Raw genomic sequence first — 22,695 nt, forward strand, 5'->3', positions numbered from 1 at the left:
TTTACAGGTAAGCTGTTTTAAAAAATCCTATTTTCTTTCTCGAACATCACGGGACACAGAGCCACAGTAATTACTGATGGGATGTCCCAGAGCAATGCTACCTGAGGGGGGGGAACCACGACCAAGTAGGGTGCAATCAGACCTGAGGACCCTGTACTGCTGCCTGCAGCACACTACGCCCAAAGGCGATATCCTCATGCCTTCTCACATCCACCTGATAGAATCTGGTGAATGTATGAACTGAAGACCAGGTTGCGGCCTTGCAGATTTGAGCCATAGAGGCCCGGTGATGCACTGCCCAAGAAGCACCAATAGCCCTTGTGGAATGTGCCCTGATCTGAAACGGAGGAATCTTCTGTTTCAAACCGTAAGCTTGAATGATCAACTGTCGAATCCATTTAGAAATGGTAGCTTTTGACGCTGCCTGTCCTCTATTGGGACCCTCTGGCAGCACAAACAAAACATCCGTCTTGCGGATCTGAGTAGTTGCCCCTAGATAGGCCTTAACTGCTCTTACTACATCCAAGGAATGTAGAGATCTCTCTTCCGGAGAACAGGGATCTGGAAAAAAGGAAGGTAGAACAATGTCTTGGTTTAAATGAAAATCAGAAACCACCTTCGGTAAAAAACTAGGATGAGGGCGTAGTACCACTCTATCCTTGTGTATAATCAAATAAGGCTCCTTACAGGAAAGGGCTGCTAATTCTGATACTCTTCTAGCAGAAGAGATGGCCACCAGAAAAATTAATTTCCTTGTCAACAAGACCAAAGGAATCTGACTTATTGGTTCAAAAGGCCGTTTCTGTAACACAGCCAGGACCAAATTCAAGTCCCAGGGCTTTAGGGGCGCTTTAACCGGAGGATTAAGACGCATCACCCCCTGCATAAAGTTTCGGACCAAAGAATGCGAAGCAAGTGGCCGCTGAAATAATACTGATAAAGCAGAGACCTGGCCCTTGATGGTACTCAAGGCCAGCTTCATCTCTAATCCCATCTGTAGAAAATCAAGGATTCTACCTATGACATATTTCCTGGGATGCCAACCTCTGGATTCACACCAGGTTATATAAGCTTTCCAGACTCTATGATAAATCATCCTGGAAGCTGGCTTCCTTGCATTAATCAAGGTAGATATGACAGGACCTGAGAGCCCACGACTCTTCAGAACGTGGGTCTCAATAGCCAAACCGTCAAATTTATCGTTTGTAAGGCAGGATGGAACACTGGACCTTGAGATAACAGGTCTGGGCGTACCGGTAGGGTCCACGGGGAACCCACCGTCATCCTTACTATTTCTGCATACCAAGTCCTTCTGGGCCAAGCGGGGGCCACCAGAAGTACCGACTTCCTTTCCTGCCTGATCCTGCGAAGGAGTCGTGGTAGTAGCAGAATAGGCGGGAATGCGTAAATCAGTGAGAACCGATGCCACGGAATCACCAACGCATCCGTCCCGCATGCAAGAGGATCTTTTGTCCTTGCCACAAATCTGTCTATCTTTTTGTTGAATCTGGATGCAAAGAGATCTACATCTGGAACCCCCCATCTTTGGCATATGGCCCAAAAGACGTCGGGATGCAGAGACCATTCCCCTGGAAGTAACTGCTGGCGACTTAGATAGTCCGCCTGCCAATTCTCTATTCCCGGGATGAAAACTGCCGATATGCATGGCACATGCATCTCTGCCCAGACTAAGATCTGGTTCACCTCTTTTTGAGCAGCTCGGCTCCGGGTGCCTCCCTGATGATTGACATAAGCCACTGCTGTGGCATTGTCGGACTGGATCCTGACCGGACAACCCTGTAGCCTGATAGTCCAGGCCTTTAGAGCTAGATGTATCTCCCGGATCTCCAGAATGTTGATGGGTAAGGTCCTCTCTGTCTTGGACCATACTCCTTGGACCGCAGCCTGTTCCAGAACTGCTCCCCAACCTGACAGACTGGCATCTGTTGTTACCACCGTCCAGGTAACCGGTAGAAAGGATTTCCCCTTCTGCAGGTTTTCGGGTATGAGCCACCAATTGAGGCTCTGACGCACTGCATGCGACAGGTGCATCGGAAAGTCTAATGCCTGAACCTTCTTGTTCCAGGTCGACAGAATACTGTGTTGCAGCATTCTTGAGTGAAACTGAGCATAGGGAACTGCTTCGAATGAAGACACCATCTTCCCTAGTAGCCTCATACAAAGGCGGACTGAGGGACCCTTCTTGGTCCTTACTGTCAGAATCAGCTCTCTCAAAGCAGTGATCTTTGCCTGGGGTAGAAATATTTTCTCCTGGCTTGTATCTATAATCAGACCTAAATATTCCAGTCTTCTTACTGGTTTTAGGAAAGACTTTTCTAAGTTGAGGATCCAACCCAGGTGTTCTAGATACCTGACCGTGGTCCTCAAGTTTCCATTCAAAGAGGCTACCGACCGGTCTATCAAGAGCAGGTCGTCTAGGTATGCTATGACAGCTATACCCTGAGCCCTTAATCTGGCCAGAGGAGGAGCCAAGATCTTTGTGAACACTCGAGGTGCAGTGGCTATCCCAAAGGGCAGAGCCATAAACTGGAAATGGCGCCCTCCTACCTCGAAGCGCAGAAACTTCTGATGAGCAGGAAAAATGGGCACATGCAGATATGCATCTCTGATGTCTATTGATGCCAGAAATTCTCCTCCCTGCAGGGTGGGAACTACTGTTCGAATTGATTCCATGCGGAAGGATTGAATCCTTAGGAATCGGTTCAGATCCCTTAAGTCCAAAATGGGCCTGACATCCCCATTTGGCTTTTGGACCGTAAAAAGGTTGGAATAGAAGCCCAATCCCTGGTCCTTTGCGGGAACTATCATAATGACCTCCTGCGACAAAAGTCGCTCTAACGCTAGAAGGAGCGACTGCTTCTTCTCTGGGTCTCTGGGAACATTTGATCTGAGGAACCGAGGAGAAGGGAATTCCTGAAACTCCAGCTTGTACCCTAAGGTTACCGTGGAGACTACCCATCTGTCCTGGAAGTCCTCCTGCCAGAGCTCTGAGAATTGTCGCAGTCTTCCCCCCACTCGAGTGAGCGGGGGCGCCCCCTCATGCAGAGGTCTTAGTGTTTTGCCTAGTAGGCTTCTTTCCCCAGGACTTCTTTTGTCCCTGGGGTTGACTCTTGTCTCTGGACCCCGATGGAGGCGGCCGTCGAGACTGCCTGGAGGCTGAAGCCCCCGGCGCTGGGGAAAGAGGGACGCTTACTCTTCTTCTTGACAGGTAAGAGAGTGCTTTTCCCACAAGAGATTCTCTTGATATAGTTATCCAAGTCCTCTCCAAACAACCTTGCACCACGAAATGGAAACCCAGCCAGTAGCTTCTTACATGGTGCTTCGGCTGACCAATTTTTCAACCATAGGATTCTACGTATATGCACCAACCCCAGTGAAAGACGGGAGGTTTGCACGATAGAATCTCTAATGGCGTCAACCACAAAGCATAAGGCCGCTGGAAGGTTAGCAAACCCCTGGGCCTGCTGTTCAGGTAATACTTTGATGACCTGCTTAACATGGTCTCTTAAGTATTGACAGACTCCAATCGCTGCTATTGCAGGTTGGGCCACTGATCCTGCTAAGGAGAAAACATCCTTCAATAGGGATTCCATCCTTTTATCTACAGGATCTTAGGATATTCCCTTTGGAGCTCAGCACAGGACATCTTTACACGTCCATCACCTAAGACACTGGCGTAAAAACTGAGGTATCCCTGCAAGGGGGAGGGATTATATAGGGGGTTGAACTTCCTGATAGGGTGTGCCAGTGTCCAATCACCAGTGATACCTATATAACCCATCAGTAATTACTGTGGCTCTGTGTCCCGTGATGTTCGAGAAAGAAAAATGGACATGAGACAGCGGCTCCTCTCCATTCATAAACTGAGACATCTTAAACACAGTTTATGAATGGAGAGGTTATGAATGGACAGAGTGAGTGATCACTGACTCTGTGCATTCGGAAAAGGAAAGAGCCGGTAAATAACAGCTTTACCGGCTCCTTCCTCTGCTCTCCATCCTGACAGATCTGGGACACGGAGAGGGACACGGAGGGGGAGCGGAGGAGGACGCGGAGGGGGACGCGGAGGGGGACGCGGAGGGGGACACGGAGGAGGACACGGAGGGGGAGCGGAGGAGGACACGGAGGGGGAGCGGAGGAGGACACGGAGGAGGACGCGGAGGGGGACACGGAGGGGGAGCGGAGGAGGACGCGGAGGGGGACGCGGAGGGGGAGCGGAGGAGGACGCGGAGGGGGACACGGAGGGGGAGCGGAGGGGGACACGGAGGGGGAGCGGAGGAGGACACGGAGGGGGAGCGGAGGGGGACACGGAGGGGGAGCGGAGGAGGACACGGAGGGGGAGCGGAGGAGGACGCGGAGGGGGAGCGGAGGAGGACGCGGAGGGGGACACGGAGGGGGAGCGGAGGAGGACGCGGAGGGGGACACGGAGGGGGAGCGGAGGAGGACGCGGAGGGGGACACGGAGGGGGAACGGAGGAGGACGTGGAGGGGGACACGGAGGGGGAGCGGAGGAGGACGCGGAGGGGGACATGGAGGGGGAGCGGAGGAGGACGCGGAGGGGGACACGGAGGGGGAGCGGAGGAGGACACTGAGGGGGAGGACATGAAGGAGTACGCGGAGGGGGAGGACATGGAGGAGTACGCGGAGGGGGAGGACATGGAGGAGTACGCGGAGGGGGAGGACATGGAGGAGTACGCGGAGGGGGAGGACATGGAGGAGTACGCGGAGGGGGAGGACATGGAGGAGTACGCGGAGGGGGAGGACATGGAGGAGTACGCGGAGGGGGAGGACATGGAGGAGTACGCAGAGGGGGAGGACATGGAGGAGTACGCAGAGGGGGAGAACATGGAGGAGTACGCAGAGGGGGAGAACATGGAGGAGTACGCAGAGGGGGAGAACATGGAGGAGTACGCAGAGGGGGAGGACATGGAGGAGTACGCAGAGGGGGAGGACATAGAGGAGTACGCAGAGGGGGAGCACACAGTGGACAGTCAGGGACGAACGGTGCGGCGGTGGGGGCCGTTATAAACTCCAATCTTCTTGTATAGAATTCAGTAAAGCAGCTGACAGCCGTGGGAGGAGGAGGAGGAGGAGGAGGAGGAGGAGGAGGAGGAGGAGGAGGAGGAGGAGGAGGAGGAGTGGCTGTCAGCTGCTTTATGAAATCTATACAGGGAGTTCGGTGTTTGTAATCGCCCCCCACCGCCGCACTGATCATCCCCTGACTGCCCAGGTATCGGATTAGGCATCGGAGCATTTGTAGGAGTACAAGTACTCCTGCAAATGCTCTGTATCAGTATCGATGCAACCTTAGTTGTCACCCCATCATGTAGGGCTTCTGATGGAAATTACAAGTGGCTGGTATAGCAAATATTACAGAGGCATGGTCCACTGTTGTTCCCATTCGGAACTACCCCTGAGAAATGCCATGCAACCATCACTGGAGTGCATGTAGACAGGAAGTGGCTGCATATAGGCTACAGGAGATCAGCAGCACCACAATGGATAGAAGAAAATTATACATTGTCATTCAGTTCGGGTTTACACCAACTTTATTAGTGAGACTAGAGGCAGACGTTCTATGACAATGCCACGCTTAAGTCATGTGACCGCTGCCAGCGAATGACAGCAGATGATTGCCTTTTGTAGTTCAGTAAACAATTATTGTATTTTTTCTCCCCAACAGCCTATCAGATAACTCACCGGCTCAATACAACCAATGCCAACACCGCCACAGTGGATGTTCTGAACCCGAGTGTACGGCAGTATACCGCTACCGCACTGAGGCCGGAGTCCGTCTACCTGTTCAGAATCACCGCCCAGACTCGCAAAGGATGGGGAGAGGCGGCTGAAGCACTGGTGGTCACTACGGAGAAGCGAGGTACAAGATGGCACATTTTAGAACCTTCCTTATTTAATCTGGAGGTATCCAAAGACAATTTTTTTACATCTTAGAGAGAGAAAGGAAGGGTTAGAACTCTTGGTTTTGGGGGAGGGGGGGGGAGTTGTGTGTCACTTCCTCTACTGGAGACACAACAGGAAGTGAGAGAATATTTCATCTTAGGGCCTATTCACATCATGTCAGGCAGGTACGTTACATACCTTGGTTCGATGTGGTGCCATCTCCAGTGCCCAATGGATATGCATTGCAGTGCACTAACGTTGCTGGGCTTACTCACCTTCCAACCTCTTATTTCTATCTGTGCCTCCAGTGGTAGAATGCCCATGCTGTATTTCCCATCTCAGACCTCCAACAAGTCAATTTAAAGTGGACACTCTTCTAGAGTCACCAAACTTTGGGTTAGTCTTTGTTGCTAAAGCCCAACTTTTAGCCCTAAGCTTATGCCCCCTTCTCCCTCTGGAGGCCACCTGGAAGTATCCTTTTCCATTTTGTTTTTTTAATACCCTTTCCTTATGTCTTTGGGGCTGGTCACATGATTTATTGGGTCTTCTCCAATGGCATCTCCCAATCTTCTCCAATAGCATATCCCAATCTTCCCCCATGGCACCTCCCAATCAATTGCAATAACATCTCCCAATCTTCTCCTATGACATCTCCCAATCTTCCCCCATGGCATCTCCCAATGTTTTGCAATAATATCTGCCAATCTTCTCCCACTGCACCTCCCAATCTTTTGCAACAACATCTCTCAATCTTCCCCAATGGTATCTCCCAATCCTCTCCCATGGAATCTTCCAATCTTTTGCAACAACATCTCTCAATCTTTCCCAATGGTGGGCAATCCTTGATGGTGCAGAAAGTAGCACTGAGGTTCAATATGAGCCTAAGCTGCTCTCTTGATTTAAGAATTTTAGCCTGGAGTTGGGTTTTGAATGTCCATCAGGGTATGGTGACACTATCGTTTGGCTGTCAACAGTTGGACAGCTGCACAACAGTTGGACAGAACTGAGTTCTCATCAGATATAATTTGTCAGTTTGTGATTTAGTTTCCCAGCATCCAGAATAAAAGTGTTGGATGAAGTTGTCCCACATTGAAAGCCACATTCCCATCTCCATTTCAGAGCGTCCTCAGCCACCCAGCAAGCCCGGGGTTCTACAGGAAGATGTGAAGTCACGGAGCGTCCTCTTGACGTGGGAACCTGGTAGTGATGGCCTGTCTCCTGTCCGTTACTACACCATTCAGACCAGAGAATTGCCCAAGGGGCGTTGGGTTGTCCACTCCGCTTCTATCAGTCACAATGCCACCTCTGCTCTCGTGGACAGGTGAGAGTTAATTGTGATCAAAGGGAAGACGTGTCTGTGGATTGTAGAGAAAGACGTTGCCAACTATGATGGTTTCCTTTACAGGCTGAAACCTTTCACATCGTACAAGTTCAAAGTGAAAGCCACCAATGACATCGGGGACAGCGAATATAGCGAAGAGTCGGAATCCCTTACCACTCTGCAGGCTGGTGAGTCACATGACCAGCCTAAATGTATGAAGCCTGGTTGTTCAACTTATTTGCTGGTAATATAAATACAACCTGGCCACATTCTGATCTTCAACTTTAGGAAGAGTTTTCATTTTGCCAAAGTTTCTGCAAAAATTTTACCAAAATTTTGCCATTTTGGCAAAATACATTAGAGTCGATAGGGAATTAGAAATCCGGGTGGTTTCCTGTTTGTTGCTAAAAGTTGTATAAGCTCTTCAAGGAAAAAAAAACAAACAATTTAGATAAATAGGTAACAATCACACTGTAAGCAAGCTTTTTTATTGCCAGTTGGGCTTCATTTAATAAAAGGCTTATATTCTTTTACTGTGCCAGTTAATGGAGATCCGAAAACAGTTCCTAGATGTGAAATGACGTGACATTTATCAGTCCCATCATTGTCACAGTATAAGGATGTCTATGGGTGTGGAAAATGCTCCCCCCCCCCCAACTGGCTCTTAAGGAGAATATAAGTTACCCCATCTTAAAGGGGTCCATGTTTGAAAAAAAAAAAAAGGTTGTCTTAAACATTTGCATGGGCACCATGAATGTTTGCCAACCATATTGTTTGTAACATGATTATCTTCTATGATCATCAGCTCCATCTAGTGGCTATAATGTGATCATTTCCTGAAATAACTCAAACAAAAAAGCATTATGGCCACTAGATGGAGCTGATGATCATAGGAGATAATCATATTACAAAACAATACAGAAAACATTCATGGTGCCCATGCTAATGGTTAAGACATCCACACAACCCCTCCTTAAAGGGGTCCATGTTTAAAAAAAAAAAAAAAAAAAAAAGAAGTTGTGCAAACGTCTTAAAGTAGAACCAAAAGGCAAAACATTTTTTTTCCCTTCATTTTGGATAGTGTAAGGGAGGGTTACAACCCCTTTCATTTTTTTTTTTTCATTTTTTTTGCCATCTGTATCTCATTGTGGAGATTTCACTTTCCCATAAGCAAACAGAAAGTGAGATGAAATCCCTGCAAATTAAGGGTTCCCCCCCCCCCCCCAGTCACCAGAATCGGTGTCCCTATTCGAGGATTTCCCCTCTATTGCTTTTCTTGGGACAACCCAAAATTTTAGATTTTCTTTCACTTTCAATGATAACAGTAAACAGGACGAATAGAGAGGATGCCTCTCCCTAACGGGGGCAAAGACAGCCATAAAAACCTGATATGTGTTCTAATCCCTCTCCCCTCTATCCAAACCTAAAAAAAAAGTTTTATTTTTAGTTATACTTTAAACATTTGCATTGGCATTACCAGTATTTGCCATATTGTTTGTTACAGGATTATTTTCTATGATCATCAGCTCCATCTAGTGGCCATAATGCAATATTTTCTTAAAAAATAACTCAACCAAACAAAAAAAACAGTATGGCCACTAGATGGAACTGATGATCATAAGAGATAATCATATTACAAACAATTGGGAAAACATTTATAGTGCCCATGTGAATGGTTAAGACTTCCACACATGTTCTAAAATAATTTCAAGAAAACAACTCTCCGATGCATTCACATATCCCCCCTTTTTTTCCCTTTAAAGGCCCTGCAAGCACATAAAAATTTTGATATGCCTGAAATACACTCAGCTCCTAACTTCCTTTTGGGAGCTGACAACATACAGAACATATTCGGACTGAGTGGTGTAAGCCCTGCCCATTGTCTTTTTTTGCTAAACTATTCAGCCAGTCCAACCATCTTCTTATCCACATCATAGGGACTTATGGAATTTGTAGGCCAAGATAAGTACAGGGAGCAGCTAAATGGCTTTCCCCAGATAACACCGCTCTAATTTTTTGTTTTTACAAGATCAACATAAAAAAAAAAATATGTATAATAGATTCAACAAAAGTCTTTCAATGTATATATCAAGGACCAAAAGGGAGCATAATAAAAGAGGTCAATGTTTAAAAAAAAAAAAAAAAAAAAAAAAAAACTTTGTGGATGTCGCATGGGCACCATTAATGTTTTCTGTATTGTTTGTAATGTGATTTTCTATGATCATCAGCTCCATCTAGTGGCCATAATGCAATATCTCAATAAAAAAAAAAAAAAAAAAAAAAAGCATTATGGCCACTAGATGGAGCTGATGATCATAAGAGATAATCATATTACAAAACAATACAGAAAACATTCATGGAGCCCATGCAAATGATTAAGACAACCCACCTTAAAGGGGTCCATGTTAACAAAAGAAAAATAAAAACTGTGCGAATGTCTTATTCATTGGTAGGGCACACATTTTAATAGCTGCTATTCTCTCCTGGGATGCCAGCAGAGTATTAATACACTTGGCAGGGCTTGTGGGCTTTGGGAGAGATGTGACCACCTCTATGTGAACAGTGCTTGGGCCTAAACAGCCAATGGGCCAAGCATGAATGCTGTCATGTAGAGAAGGACATTGACATCATCCACCCAACACGATAGTGGACTCCCGCAGCAGGGAGGTGACGTGGAAGCACCAAGGTGGTTGGAGATGGGTTATCAGCAGGCTCCTAACCTGATCTGACCTCAATAAACTGAAATGTTTATTGGTTGCCACAAGCCTCTGCCCTTTGTAGGTCCCCATTGATCTTTGTACTTTCTTACCAAATATCTCAGCATGCTTCATCTTCTATTTTGTTTTCCCACGCAGCGCCTGACGATTCTCCGCTAGTTATCTCTGTGACGCCGCACACCACAACCTCCGTGTTGATTCGCTGGCAGGTAAGGAATCTCTTTAAAACTCTTTTTGTATTTTTTTTTCTACACCAAGAACGGTTTTGGAACTCTAAAGATTGACGTGGATTCATTTTGTCCCGTTAGGCGCCAACAGAAGATAAGATCAATGGAATCCTTCTGGGCTTTCGCATCCGCTACCGAGAACTGGTGTACGACGGGATGAGAAGTTTTACCGTGCACAACATCAAGAACCCGGACGCCAAATGGGCCGAGCTGACCTGTAAGTTGGAACGACATCAGCGTCATTGTTAATTTGTAGAACACTGGGGCCTATAAGCGCAAACTCAGTGAAGGAACCCATAGGAATGACTGGTGCCAGATATACCAATTTCAGAGTCCATGATGATACCATCCCATAAGAAAACTCCTGATGTGGACAGTTGTGCCCATACAGTGCCTTTGATAGTTCACCGCTGAAGGTTTTTGTTATTATTTAGTGGCCCACTTACTGCAAATGTGTGACATTCAGGCCATTTCTGGGGTCAGTAGATGGTTTACAGGCATTCTGCGCTTCCCCAAGAATGAACTGTATTTGATGCTTCAACATACATTAGGTCAAGCTGGCATGGCATGGATAAGTAAATGACTTTGTAAGTGCAAATGATATATTGAAACACATTCACATTATGTGACTATATGAAGAAAGATAAAAAACAAAAAACACACAGGTTTGCCCCCTTCCCTCCCACTTCTCCATTTACATGCCTAAACGAGAAGTTTCCCTAGTTGGGACCACTCCAAGCTAATGGTGCTGGTGTTTGGCTATTGGTCATTCAGGCATACTTGGAAGTACTGGGTAAGGTCTTTGCACTCCCAACAGCCAAGTAGACCAGTAGGGCGATACCTGCAGAAGCACTGGCCAACAAGTCCTACCAGTAACCCAACTTAACAATCACATTCGCAGCCTTCTTCGCTGCCACAAGGGACCAGCCAAACACTTAACTCCTTTTGAAAATGCTGAACTTTGGTGCTGTAAGACCCCTTGCTTAAAAAAATCCTTGATTCGGATCTCTACGCTTCTTTGACCAACTCAATGGGCTCCGGCCCACTTATATTATGTTATACAGCGAAGTGGGCAGCAGACCTAGGCAAAACCCGCAACCCCTGGTAGGCGCTATTGCAGGAGCCAATTCCCCTCATTGTCTAGGAACCAGAGAAAGTTGGTGGGGTACAGCATTTAAATAGGACAACCCATTCCCATGAGACAACCTGTCCCCATGAGACAACACCTTCACCATGGGACAGCATTCCCATAGGACAACAGTTCCCCATAAGACAACATTCACATGAAGCTAACCCCTTCACCATGGGACAGCATTCACCATTCACAACCCTTCACTATGAGTCAACATCCCCATAAGACAACCCTTCATAATGAGACAACTTGTCAGCATAAGGCAACCCATGAGATAACTATTCAGTATGAGACAAAGCATTCCCTATAAGACAACATCCACATGAAGACAACCCCTTCACCATGAGACAGCATTTCCATAGGACAACCCATCACCATGAGACAGCATTCCCATAGGACAACCCATCATCATGAGACATCCTTTCACCATGAGACAACCCATCGCCATGAGACATTTCCATAAGAGAACCCTTCACCATGAGACAACTCTTATCCACATGAAGACAACCCCTTCACTATGAGACAGCATTTCCATAGGACAACCCTTCACCATGAGACAACCCCTTCACTATGAGACAGCATTCCCATGGGACAACCCATCGCCATGAGACAACCTTTAACCATGAGACAACCCTTCGCCACGAGACATCCCTTATCCCTGGGATAACTTCCTTATCAGATAACTTATAATCCTAGCACTGCTGAGCATTTTATACCATTAATTTATACTGTCAAACTAACATGTGTCCAATTAGAAAGTTAATGAACTGCTGTAATGGAACATTATAGATGACTCACAGCTGAGGTTTCTCCAGACGTTCAGAGTTACACTTCTTGTTTCACCTTACAAGGCCACTGCCTCCCGCAGTTTGGAAACAGTGCCTGCCCTCCTGAGGACAGGGATGTAGCAGAAAACGTTGAGTCGGGCAGCTTCACACGGCCTCTTATCACCTCTGACGAAGTTCTCAGATGTGTGAAAAGAGACTTTGTTAATTAGCAGCATGCTCAGTGTTTACAGCGTGTGAAAAGTAACTGCGGATGTGTTGGCATCCCAGCGCTAATCGTGGCATTTCACCGCATAAACCTGATGGCTGACCTGCCATTTTGTTAAAAGAAAAAATGAAAATAAGAAAATAGGCGTTTATAATATCTTCGGTCTGCTATTACCGGATGAAAGGGTCATTTCTCTGAAGCATAAAAACATGGTAGTTCCTCTGTGCAAGTTATTGTTCAATTGCAAACAAATCTTTCGGTTAAAGTTTTAATCCCAGGGAAAAGCTGAAATTATAACACTCATTATTAATTTTTGTGGGATTCTCAATGTAAAAAAGTAAATTCACACAGATGATCGCAGAGGTTATAGGGAATCAGTTGACCTATTTAGGATGAAGTGACAGGGTCTCTTCAAAAGGTTACCGGCTGACCCACTTACTTACTACTCCTTCCTCCATCGCAGCTTCCATAAAATGCCGGTGTAAGCTCTGTATTGGCACCTATACAGGAAATGATGTCCCCCATCATGTGATAAACCGTCAATTGTCCGTTAAGGATGAGCCAAGGTTCAGGCCAAACTCAGATCAGCCTGAACCCATGGAAACGGTCACATGATATCAGGCCACTTTCCCAATTGGCTGTGGCCATGGAATTGCTGACCTTTCATGTACCAATGGGACGATGATGCTGGTGATATCATTAACCTAATACGGCCACATGACCAAATAACAACATTGTCCAACTTTGACCATGTGCCCATAATAGCTCAATGGTTATACTGGACTATATAATTGACCAAACCTGTCCGTGTGCCCATGTTAGGTTAATGTCACCAGCATCCTTCCCCTTCGTTATGTGCAGCTGTGGGCTGGGAATTCAACAGCTGCAGCCAATTGGGCCGGCAGTCCATCATCAAGCTTTACGCAGATTCAGCCCAAACCTTAGATCATTCCTACTGCGCATTGCATCATGGGAGGTCACATGGCTTCTTAATATAGAAATTTCTCCAGTGATGCCCGGTCCTCTTTACAGCGTGGGAACTTTGGTGCTCTATGAATTAATTGCCTCGGGTCGAACACTGTAGGACCTTTAGGAGATCCCAAGAACCAACTATCCAGGCATTTCTGTCACCTCCTCCATTCAGAAAGTTCCTTGCATGGTCTTTCGCAGAATGCAGCACATTCCGTAAATGGGGCAGAGGCTGATGAATGACAGGATTCCCTCGTCCATTCACAGAATGTGTTACATTCAGTAAAACCCACGCAAGGAACTTTCTAAATGGAGGAGAGGACAAAAAGGGACAGCAAGCCTTTAGGACTTTCACTGTACCACAATGTTAGACCCGAGGCAATCAACCCTGACAATGCCAGAAGCTCAGTGGCAGGAAAAGGACCGGGCATCACTAGAAAGGCGATTTAAGGAGCAGTGAGCAGAATATGGGGCACACCTCACTTAGAAGTAAGTTATGCGACTGAAGTGGTAACTGTGATCTAACTTCTTGCTGGAGGTTGGCTTTGTTCATTCACCATGGTCTAGCTCTAGCTGAATGTAGGAACATAGCCACCCTCTCTTGCTTACTCCAGAGGTGGACATTGGACTATGAGATTTGTAGTGTGCATAGAGGAACCAACATGCCCTGCTTGGTCCAAACAGACATAAGTGAGGGGGTGGGGGAGAGGAGAGGTTCGGAAGCTCATGGAGGAATTTACAATCAGGCAGAAATACAATATTTAATGATAAACAGATTACAGATCCATTAAGTCGTGGATGTGTATAAATTATTTTTGGAGAATAAGGATATTGCTTAGTGTCACTTTAAAGTGCAGGAGGAGAGAAGTGTAACCCAGTAATGTACACTTACATCTGAGCCACCTATCACTAGACTGAGGCCTCTTGAAAAAGCAGCTCTTACTGCTGCCCACCTACCACCAGGTCCCACTTGCTTGAAATATTCGGCCCCTAGTAGACTATAGGGAGGACTCCTTCAACCCTACATCATCCCAGGAGCCAAGGTGAGCGGCAGCCAGAGCGGTGTTCTCTAGGATCTCGGTCTAGTGATGGGGACTCAGAGGTAAGTGTCAATGACAGTGCTCCACTTACCTCCTGAAGGGCTTCACATGTCATTTACTTCTCCTTTAAATAACTTGTTTTTGTGGGGAAAAAATGGCTGTTCTTAACCTACGTGATAACTGTGTGTGAACCGAACATTTCCATGAGACAATTATAGTGCAATAATGAAGTCCGTTAAATAAATACACTTAAGTGTTGCTCAGAAAATTGGCCCCAAAGCTGCACATATGTATCTGAAAAACTGCAAACAGTGACTTGCCATACATTTGGGGTACAGTAGTAATTGGTCAAGAAAATAAATAGGGACTTTATTCTTCCTCAAAATCAGCCTGTCTGGGAGAGTCTGTAAAGGTAGGGGGCATTCTTTAGACAAATGATTGGACTGTTGGCAGTGGGATCAAGCAACAATCAGATCGTATTTATGGGTAACCTTAAGCCGGTTTGAGACTTGGCTGGTTCAGCAGGGACCGGTCGAGATTCGAACCATGTATGGGAAGGCCAATTGTACCCAAGTGGATCCATCAATCAACTTGGGTACAACCAGCATGTTGGATTTTTAGGGTGTGATTATTACCAGTAGCAATAATCATTGTGGCCCCCACCAGTAGAACATAATAGCTCCACGGGAGGGATTCCCATATCAACTCTTGACTGTTGATGAAGGAATAGAGCGATTTTCCTTTTTGCAACCAGTGGTTGCAGGAAAGAAAATCGCATCATCTATGGTCAGTTTTAGTATTTTTTTTGTCCCTAGTGGCTTTTTCACAAAAATACTATATATAGGAAGAAGTCTGTGGATATCTGACTATCACACATTTATGAGCTTGTTGGACATCTCATTCCAAAACCATGGCCATTGAAATGGGGCTGCCCACCTTTGAGGCCATAACATTCTCTGGGAAGGCTTTTCACAGGATTCTGGAGAGTGTCTGTGGGGAAATCGTGTCCATTTGTGAGGTCGGATACTGGTGTTAGGATGAGAAGACCTGGCTCACAATCAGTGGTCCAATTAATCCCAAAGCCAGCTCCATAAAGACATGGTGTGACCAGTTTGGTGTGGAGGAACTGAAGTGTCCTGCATAGAGCCCTTGCCTACTCAGCCAAAAGAATATTTGTGCTCAGGTACTGATGTTTGATGGGAAAACCTGGCTCACCATTGCTGTTACCATTCATCCCTAAGGTGTTCCATAGGGTTTGGGCCAGGGTTCTGTCCAGGACACTCCAGTTCCTTCACACCAAATTGGTCACGCCATGTCTTTATGGAGCTGGTCCAAACTGGTCAACCCATGTCCTCATGGTGCTGGTTCAAGTTGATCAACCCATGTCTTTATGGAGCTGATCCAAACAGATCAATCCATTTCCTCATGGTCCTGGTTCAAGCTGGTAAACCCATGTCTTTTTTGGAGCTGGTCAGCCCATGTCTTTGGGAAGCTGGTCCAAACTGGTCAGCCCATGTCTTTATGGAGCTGGTCTAAACTGGTCAGCCCATGTCTTTGGGGAGCTGGTCCAAACTGGTCACACCATGTATTTATGGAGCTGGTCCAAACTGGTCACACCATGTATTTATGGAGCTGGTCCAAACTGGTCACACCATGTCTTTATGGAGCTGGTCAGCCCATTTCTTTAAGGAGCTAGTCAGCCCATGTCTTTTTGGAGCTGGTGCAAACTGGTCACACCATGTCTTTATGGAGCTGGTCCAAACTGATCAACCCATGTCCTCATGGTGCTGGTTCAAGCTGGTCAACCAATGTCTTTATGGAGCTGGTCAGCCCATGTCTTTGGGGAACTGGTCCAAACTGGTCACACCATGTCTTTATGAAACTGGCTTTGTACACAGGGGGGGGGGGGGGGGGCGGGGGGGCACAGTCATGCTGAAACAGAAAAGGGTCTTCATCAAACGGTTACCACAAAGTTGGAATAGTACAATTGTCTATAATGTCTTTGCTCAATAGAGATTGTATGGCCTGATTTTGCGGCTTTGGAATGGGATGTCCAACAAGCTCATGTAGGTGTGATGCTCAGGTATCCACCAACCTTTGGCCATGTAGGGTATATATACCCAACCACAGACATGAGGCAGCCTCCACCAGATTTGTGATACCTTTGTTCCACAGATTCTTCCAAGAACAAAAACACATTTTGGCTTTTCGAAAATAAATTGTATGTGTAAAAAATGCAAAAAACTTGAACTGTTTTCCAAATTTGTGCATGTATATTGTGCATATTTCAGCAATCTTGGGATGCAAATGTAGATATTGTGGTAAGAACAAAACCGAAATTTCCAACCATATCCCCTACATGAACAATCTTTTGTTGAAGTTTTTAAAGGATGGGAGCACCACACCAGCTTGTATGGACTTTTAAAGGATTTTTATTTAGCAATAGCCAACGCGTTTTGGGGGTTCAGAAATGTGTTGGCGTAACAAAAAAAAATATTTAAAATTCTGTACAAGCTGTTGTGATGCTCCCATCCTGTCAAAACTTCAACAAACTCCTCTGGGGGTCCATATCCCCAAGACTAAACTCCAGGGGGTGGAGAGAAGAGTGTTGGAGGCGTGGCCTGGTCAGAGTCCAGGCTGAGGTTGTCACTTCACTCGCCTCCCCAGGATCTTTCAGATATTCGGCAATAGGGGTCACTCTTTTTTCCCCTCTAAGACCCCACAGTTGCTGGTGAGCAGCCTCTAGGACCACAAACTACGCGTCGCATTAAAACGCATCCGCATAAGGTTCAACGCTCCCACATCACAAAGAGTGAACTTTTATGTATGCTTCCAATCTATGTATTTGTGTGAAAAGAGAGCTGTCTTTATGTCTGCATGTCTTATGTATACTAACATTGCCTCACTCCTGTCCTCCGTTTGTCCCTCACCCCCTTCTCCACCCCGATCCTTGCTCTACCATTCCACATAGCGACCTACATGATCCGGAACCTGAGCGAGCCGGCCCTCACCCAGTACGAGCTGGACAGTAAGTGCGGTCACAACTAACTGCATGCTACTAGAATACTTTTAGAGTAAAATAAATCTCAGTTCCTTCGTTGTCATTCTGTCCATCCAGTCCTGAAATTTACACAGCTCTGCTACACAGCACAGCGCTGTCTGGCATGGGGAAAAGAGCTGTTTTTTGTATACTGTAAGTAAAGCAGTATTAAACCCCAAAGCAAAAAATGCAATATGTTGTAGCTTTTCAATTCCTAATGGCTGTGTGTAGTGGCTGCATTTGTTTTCTTTTTTTTTTTGGCTTTTCTTCTTTATTTTCAACAGATCAAACAGTCCAGGAAAAGCAACAGTTAGAGGGTTCAGACAAACCATTTACCACTAACAGGGGTGCTTACAATGATAAGCTTTTTTTTATGTAAAACCTTTATCCCAAAAGAAATAAAAACTGTTACTGTAACCACCTCCAGAACAGGCCTTTCCTGGCACTGTCGAAAAGTGTGTTCGTATTTGGGGGGTTTTTTATTCATTTTTCGGGTTATTCGTTATGATCGCAATTCGTAAATTCGAAAATTCAAAAATAAGAAAGAAAATTCGAGAAAATATCTAACTAAATAATAATAACTATTAAATTATACTTATACAAATTATCCGAAATAATGAATGCCGCATCTAAACAGCTGGAACTGAACAAATTAATAATAAATAATACTAATAATAAAAAAAATGATTATTATTCATTTGTTAGGTTTCAATCGTTCAGATGCGGCATTTATTATTTCGGATAAATCGTAACTTCGGATAAATTCGTATTCATTATGTTCACAGCCAAATTTGAAAGGAAATTCCAATACCTATAATTAAATAGTTAGTAATAGTTAAGTTATTATTAGTTAGTAACCATTTCAGATTTTCGAGTTTCTGAATTTCGAATTTTTGAATGTAGGAATGGACGTATTTACGAATATTCGAATTTACGAATATTCTGAAAAATTCATTGAACTGGTTTTCGTTAATTCGGATTTAGTTCAGTTAATTTCCGAATTAACGAATTTATCGAAATTAGTTAAAAAAAATAATTGCGGAACTAGACGAATTGCACATGCCTAGTAGCAATCAGTATATTTTTTGCTAGAAAATTACTTTGAAACCCCAAACATTATATATTTTTGTAGCAGAGATCCTAGAGAATAAAATGGCGATTGTTGCAATTTTTTTTATGCCACGCGTTATTTGCACAGCCTTTTTTTCTAATGCAATTTTTGGGGGGAATAAAAAACACTTTAAAGAATTTGAATGCAAAAAAAACACAATATATAACCCAATTTTTTTAATAAAATATAAAAGATGATGTTACACTGAGTAAATAGATATCTAACATGTCACGCTTTAAAATTGCGCACGCTCGTGGAATGGCGAGAAACTACAATACTTGTAAATCTCCTTAGGCGACACTTTAACATTTTTTACAGATTACCTATTTAAAAGGTACAGAGGAGGTCTGGCGCTAGAATTATTGCTCTCACTCTAATGATCACGACGACACCTCACATGTGTGGTGCAAACACAGTTTACATATGCGTGCGTGATTTACATCTGCATTCGCTTCTAAAACGTGAGCGCAGAGGAATGGGGGCGCTTTACTTTTTTTTTTTTTTCCTTATTTTATTTTTTTTTGTTATATTTAAACTGTCCCTTTAATATATTTTTTTACCACTTTTATTCCTATTATAAGGATTGTGAACATCCCTTGTGATAGAAACAAGGATGACAGGTCCTCTTTATGGAGACATCTGGGGTCAATAGGACCCCAAATCTCTCTTCTACCTTTGAAAGCAAAAGAGCAAAAAAAAAAAAAAATTGATCTGATGCTTTAAAGAAAAAAAAAAATGTGTTTACTTCCGCCCTAGACTGGAAGTGATGTCATGGTCTCGCTCCGGTCCTCTAAGATCATAGAGCTGATCAGAGACGCTCTTGTCTCACCTCTATGACCAGCTGTGCAAACTGTTGGATCATTTCCCAGGCTTGCTGGTAAGACCGGTAAGCCAGAGAAACCTTGAAAAACAGCAGGGAGGAGGGGGACAACCCCTCCAGCTTCTTCTAAAAGCTAATAAGCCGCTTGCATTACTTTTATGAGAAAGAGAATCGTTGGCTGAAAAAAAAAACGGGGTTATGGCTGATAGCTTCACCCATAACCCCGGTAAACTACTTCAAAGCCATATATACAGTGGGGGAAAATTATTATTTGATCCCCTGCAGATTGTGTAAGTTTGCCCACTTAAAAGAAATGAAGGGTCTATCATTTTTATCATAGGTGTATTTTAAATGATAAAGACAGAATATCAACCAAAAATCCAGAAAAAAGCATGATACAAATTTTATAAATTGAGTTGCAGTTCAGGAACTAAAATAAGTATTTGATCCCCAAGCAACACATGACTTAGTAGTTGGTGGAGAAACCCTTGTTGGCGATCACAGAGGTCAGACGTTTCTTGTAGTTGGTGACCAGGTTTGCACACATCTCAGGAGGGATTTTGGTCCACTCTTCTTTACAGATCTTCTCTAAATCCTTAAGGTTTCTTGGCTGTCTCTTGGCAACTCAGTTTCAGCTCCCTCCATAAATCTTCTATAGGATTAAGGTCTGGAGACTGGCTAGGCCACTCCATCATGTGCTTCTTCTTGAACCACTTCTTTGTTGCCTTGGCGGTATGTTTTGGGTCATTGTCATGCTGGAAGACCCATCCACAACCCATCTTCAGTGTTCTGGCTGAGGGAAGAAGGTTCTCAACGAAGATTGTGCAATACATGGCCCCGTCCATTGGCCCCTCAATGCGGCAAAGTCGGTCTTGTACCTTTAGCAGAGAAACAGCCCCAAAGCATCATGTTACCACCTCCACGTTTGACTGTAGGAATGGTGTTCTTAGGGTCATAGTCAGCATTTTTCTTCCTCCAAACACGTCAAGTTATTGCCAAAGAGCTCAATTTTGGTCTCATCTGACCACAGCACTGTGTCCCAATCATTGGGATATTCATTGGTAAACTTCAGACGGACCTGTACATGTGCCTTCTTGAGAAGGGGGACCTTGGCGGTGCTGCAGGATTTCAATCCATGGCGGCGTATTGTGTTACCAATGGTTTGTTTGGTGACTGTGGTCCCAACTGCCTTGAGATCATTCAGAAGCTCCTCCCGTGTAGTTCTGATCCCTCACTTTTCTCATGATGATCCTCACCCCATGAGGTGAAATCTTGCATGGAGCTCCAGACCGTTGGCGATTGATGGTTATTGTATATTTCTTCCATTTACGAACAATCGCTCCAACAATTGTCTCCTTCTCACCAAGCTTCTTGCTGATGGTCTTGTAGCCCATTCCAGCCTTGTGCAGGTCTACAATCTTGTCCCTGAGGTCCTCTGACAGCTCTTTGGTGTTGCCCATGATGATGAGGTTTGAATGGAAGAAAGAGATTCTGTGGACAGGTGTCTTTTATACACATAACGAGTTGTCGTTAGGAGAACCTTCTTATATTGACAGGACTAATCTGTGTACCACATGAGCACCTACTGTAGCCAGTCTGTGGGGGGCAGAATTATTGTTGGTGGGTAGGGGATCAAATACTTATTTTACTCACTGAACTGCAACTCAATTTATAACATTTGTATCGTGTTTTTTTCTGGACTTTTGGTTGATATTCTGTCTCATTTAAAATACACCTATGATAAAAATTATAGACCCTTCATTTTTTTGTAAGTGGGCAAATTTACACAATCTGCAGGGGAACTAATCATTATTTTCCCCGCTGTATACATATTGAGGTCTTCAATGGATTGTAGTGCGTTTCCACAGATCTAAAAAAAAAAAAAAAAAACTGCATACATGTAAACCTAGCCTAAGTAGGCGTGCTACTGGCAGGATCACCAGGTGAAAAATAAAGGAAAAAAGGTTAAAAGAAAAACTAATGCAGCCATCACACCTAAGGTTTGGCAAGCTGCAGCATATTACATTTTTTTATTTTGGGTTTAATACTGATTTAAGTAAAGCTTACAGGTCTTGTCCCTCCTCCAGCCTGTGACTGGACAATGAAAGGAGAAGCAGATGACTGATGAGCTCACCTCTCTGCTCTCTAACTGCATGCTACTAGTTATAACATACTGTAGAGTAAAAATGAAATCTCAGTGCTTTAGTGTTTATAGAATATAAAAATAAGTGTTCAATTGAATATCCTTTTCAGCTACGAATGGCTGTGTGAAGGTTGAGATATCTGATGCAAAAGATACAAGAAGCAGCTTGAGAAATAAACTGAATGACAATTCGCTTCCCGAGACCCCTGAGCATTCTGAGCAAAGAAAAAAAATAAATAGTTTTCACTTTTTTTCACCCTTTGATCCATCTGCAGTCTATAGAAATCCAAGCAGGTCGCAGCACTTCTCCTTGTTTATGTGATATGTAGAGGATACAATGTAACAGCTGCTGCTCTGCTGCTACTTTGTATCTTCTGTGTATCAGATAATCAGAAGTGTGCGGGAAATCTGTTTGGATTTGTAGACAGGTTGTCACCACTAGCGGATCCTTCCACTTTCATCTACAACAAAAAAAGAAGAAGGGTAAAGTCACTAGACCCTCGCCGTTCTACCGCTGCATTATTTTCCCATAATTCACCATTAATACAGAAAACACAGATACGCCGCCATTCCTGACTATGTACTAGTTCCGTGATCTCCAAGCTTTGTAAATAAAGAGCCCCATCTTGGGGTCAGCGGGAATAAGGCCTTATCATTGGTGTCAGTGGAAGGAATAGTGCCCCATCATTGGTGTCAGTGGGAATAAGGCCTTATCATTGGTGTCAGTGGAAGGAATAGTGTCCCATCATTGGTGTCAGTGGGAGGAATAGTGTCCCATCATTGGTGTCAGTGGGAGGAATAGTGACCCATCATTGGTGTCAGTGGGAGGAATAGTGACCCATCATTGGTGTCAGTGGGAGGAATAGTGACCCATCATTGGTGTCAGTGGGAGGAATAGTGCTCCATCATTGGTGTCAGTGGGAGGAATAGTGACCCACCATTGGTGTCAGTGGGAGGAATAGTGCCCCATCATTGGTGTCAGTGGGAGGAATAGTATCTCATCATTGGTGTCAGTGGGAGGAATAGTGCCCCATTATTGGTGTCTGTGGAAATAAGGCCTCATCATTGGTGTCAGTGGAAGGAATAGTGTCCCATCATTGATATCAGTGGAAGTAATGGTGCCTCTTTGTTAGTGTCAGTGGAAGGAAGAGTGCCCCATCATTGGTGTCAGTGGGAGGAATAGTGCCCCATCATTGGTGTCAGTGGGAAGAATATTACCCCATCATTGGTGTCAGTGGAAGGAATAGTGTCCCATCATTGG

The 22,695-nt window shown here is 44.8% G+C and overlaps 1 protein-coding gene across 4 annotated transcripts in view; it reads left to right on the plus strand.

The window, feature by feature from the left end:
- SDK2 (sidekick cell adhesion molecule 2) overlaps nucleotides 1-22,695 on the plus strand; it is an 818,277-nt gene that overhangs the window by 724,804 nt on the left and 70,778 nt on the right. For 2 of the 4 annotated variants that reach the window (XM_073606891.1, XM_073606892.1), the window contains exons 29-34: nucleotides 5,704-5,898; nucleotides 7,041-7,242; nucleotides 7,327-7,430; nucleotides 10,098-10,168; nucleotides 10,268-10,403; nucleotides 17,292-17,348. In XM_073606891.1, coding sequence (XP_073462992.1) covers nucleotides 5,704-5,898; nucleotides 7,041-7,242; nucleotides 7,327-7,430; nucleotides 10,098-10,168; nucleotides 10,268-10,403; nucleotides 17,292-17,348 — 765 coding nt within the window. The remainder of the gene's footprint in view (nucleotides 1-5,703; nucleotides 5,899-7,040; nucleotides 7,243-7,326; nucleotides 7,431-10,097; nucleotides 10,169-10,267; nucleotides 10,404-17,291; nucleotides 17,349-22,695) is intronic. The other 2 variants (XM_073606893.1, XM_073606894.1) reach the window with 1 other exon arrangement.

This window comes from Aquarana catesbeiana, linkage group LG12 (assembly GCF_042186555.1).
Source record: "Aquarana catesbeiana isolate 2022-GZ linkage group LG12, ASM4218655v1, whole genome shotgun sequence".
NCBI classification, from domain to species: domain Eukaryota; kingdom Metazoa; phylum Chordata; class Amphibia; order Anura; family Ranidae; genus Aquarana; species Aquarana catesbeiana.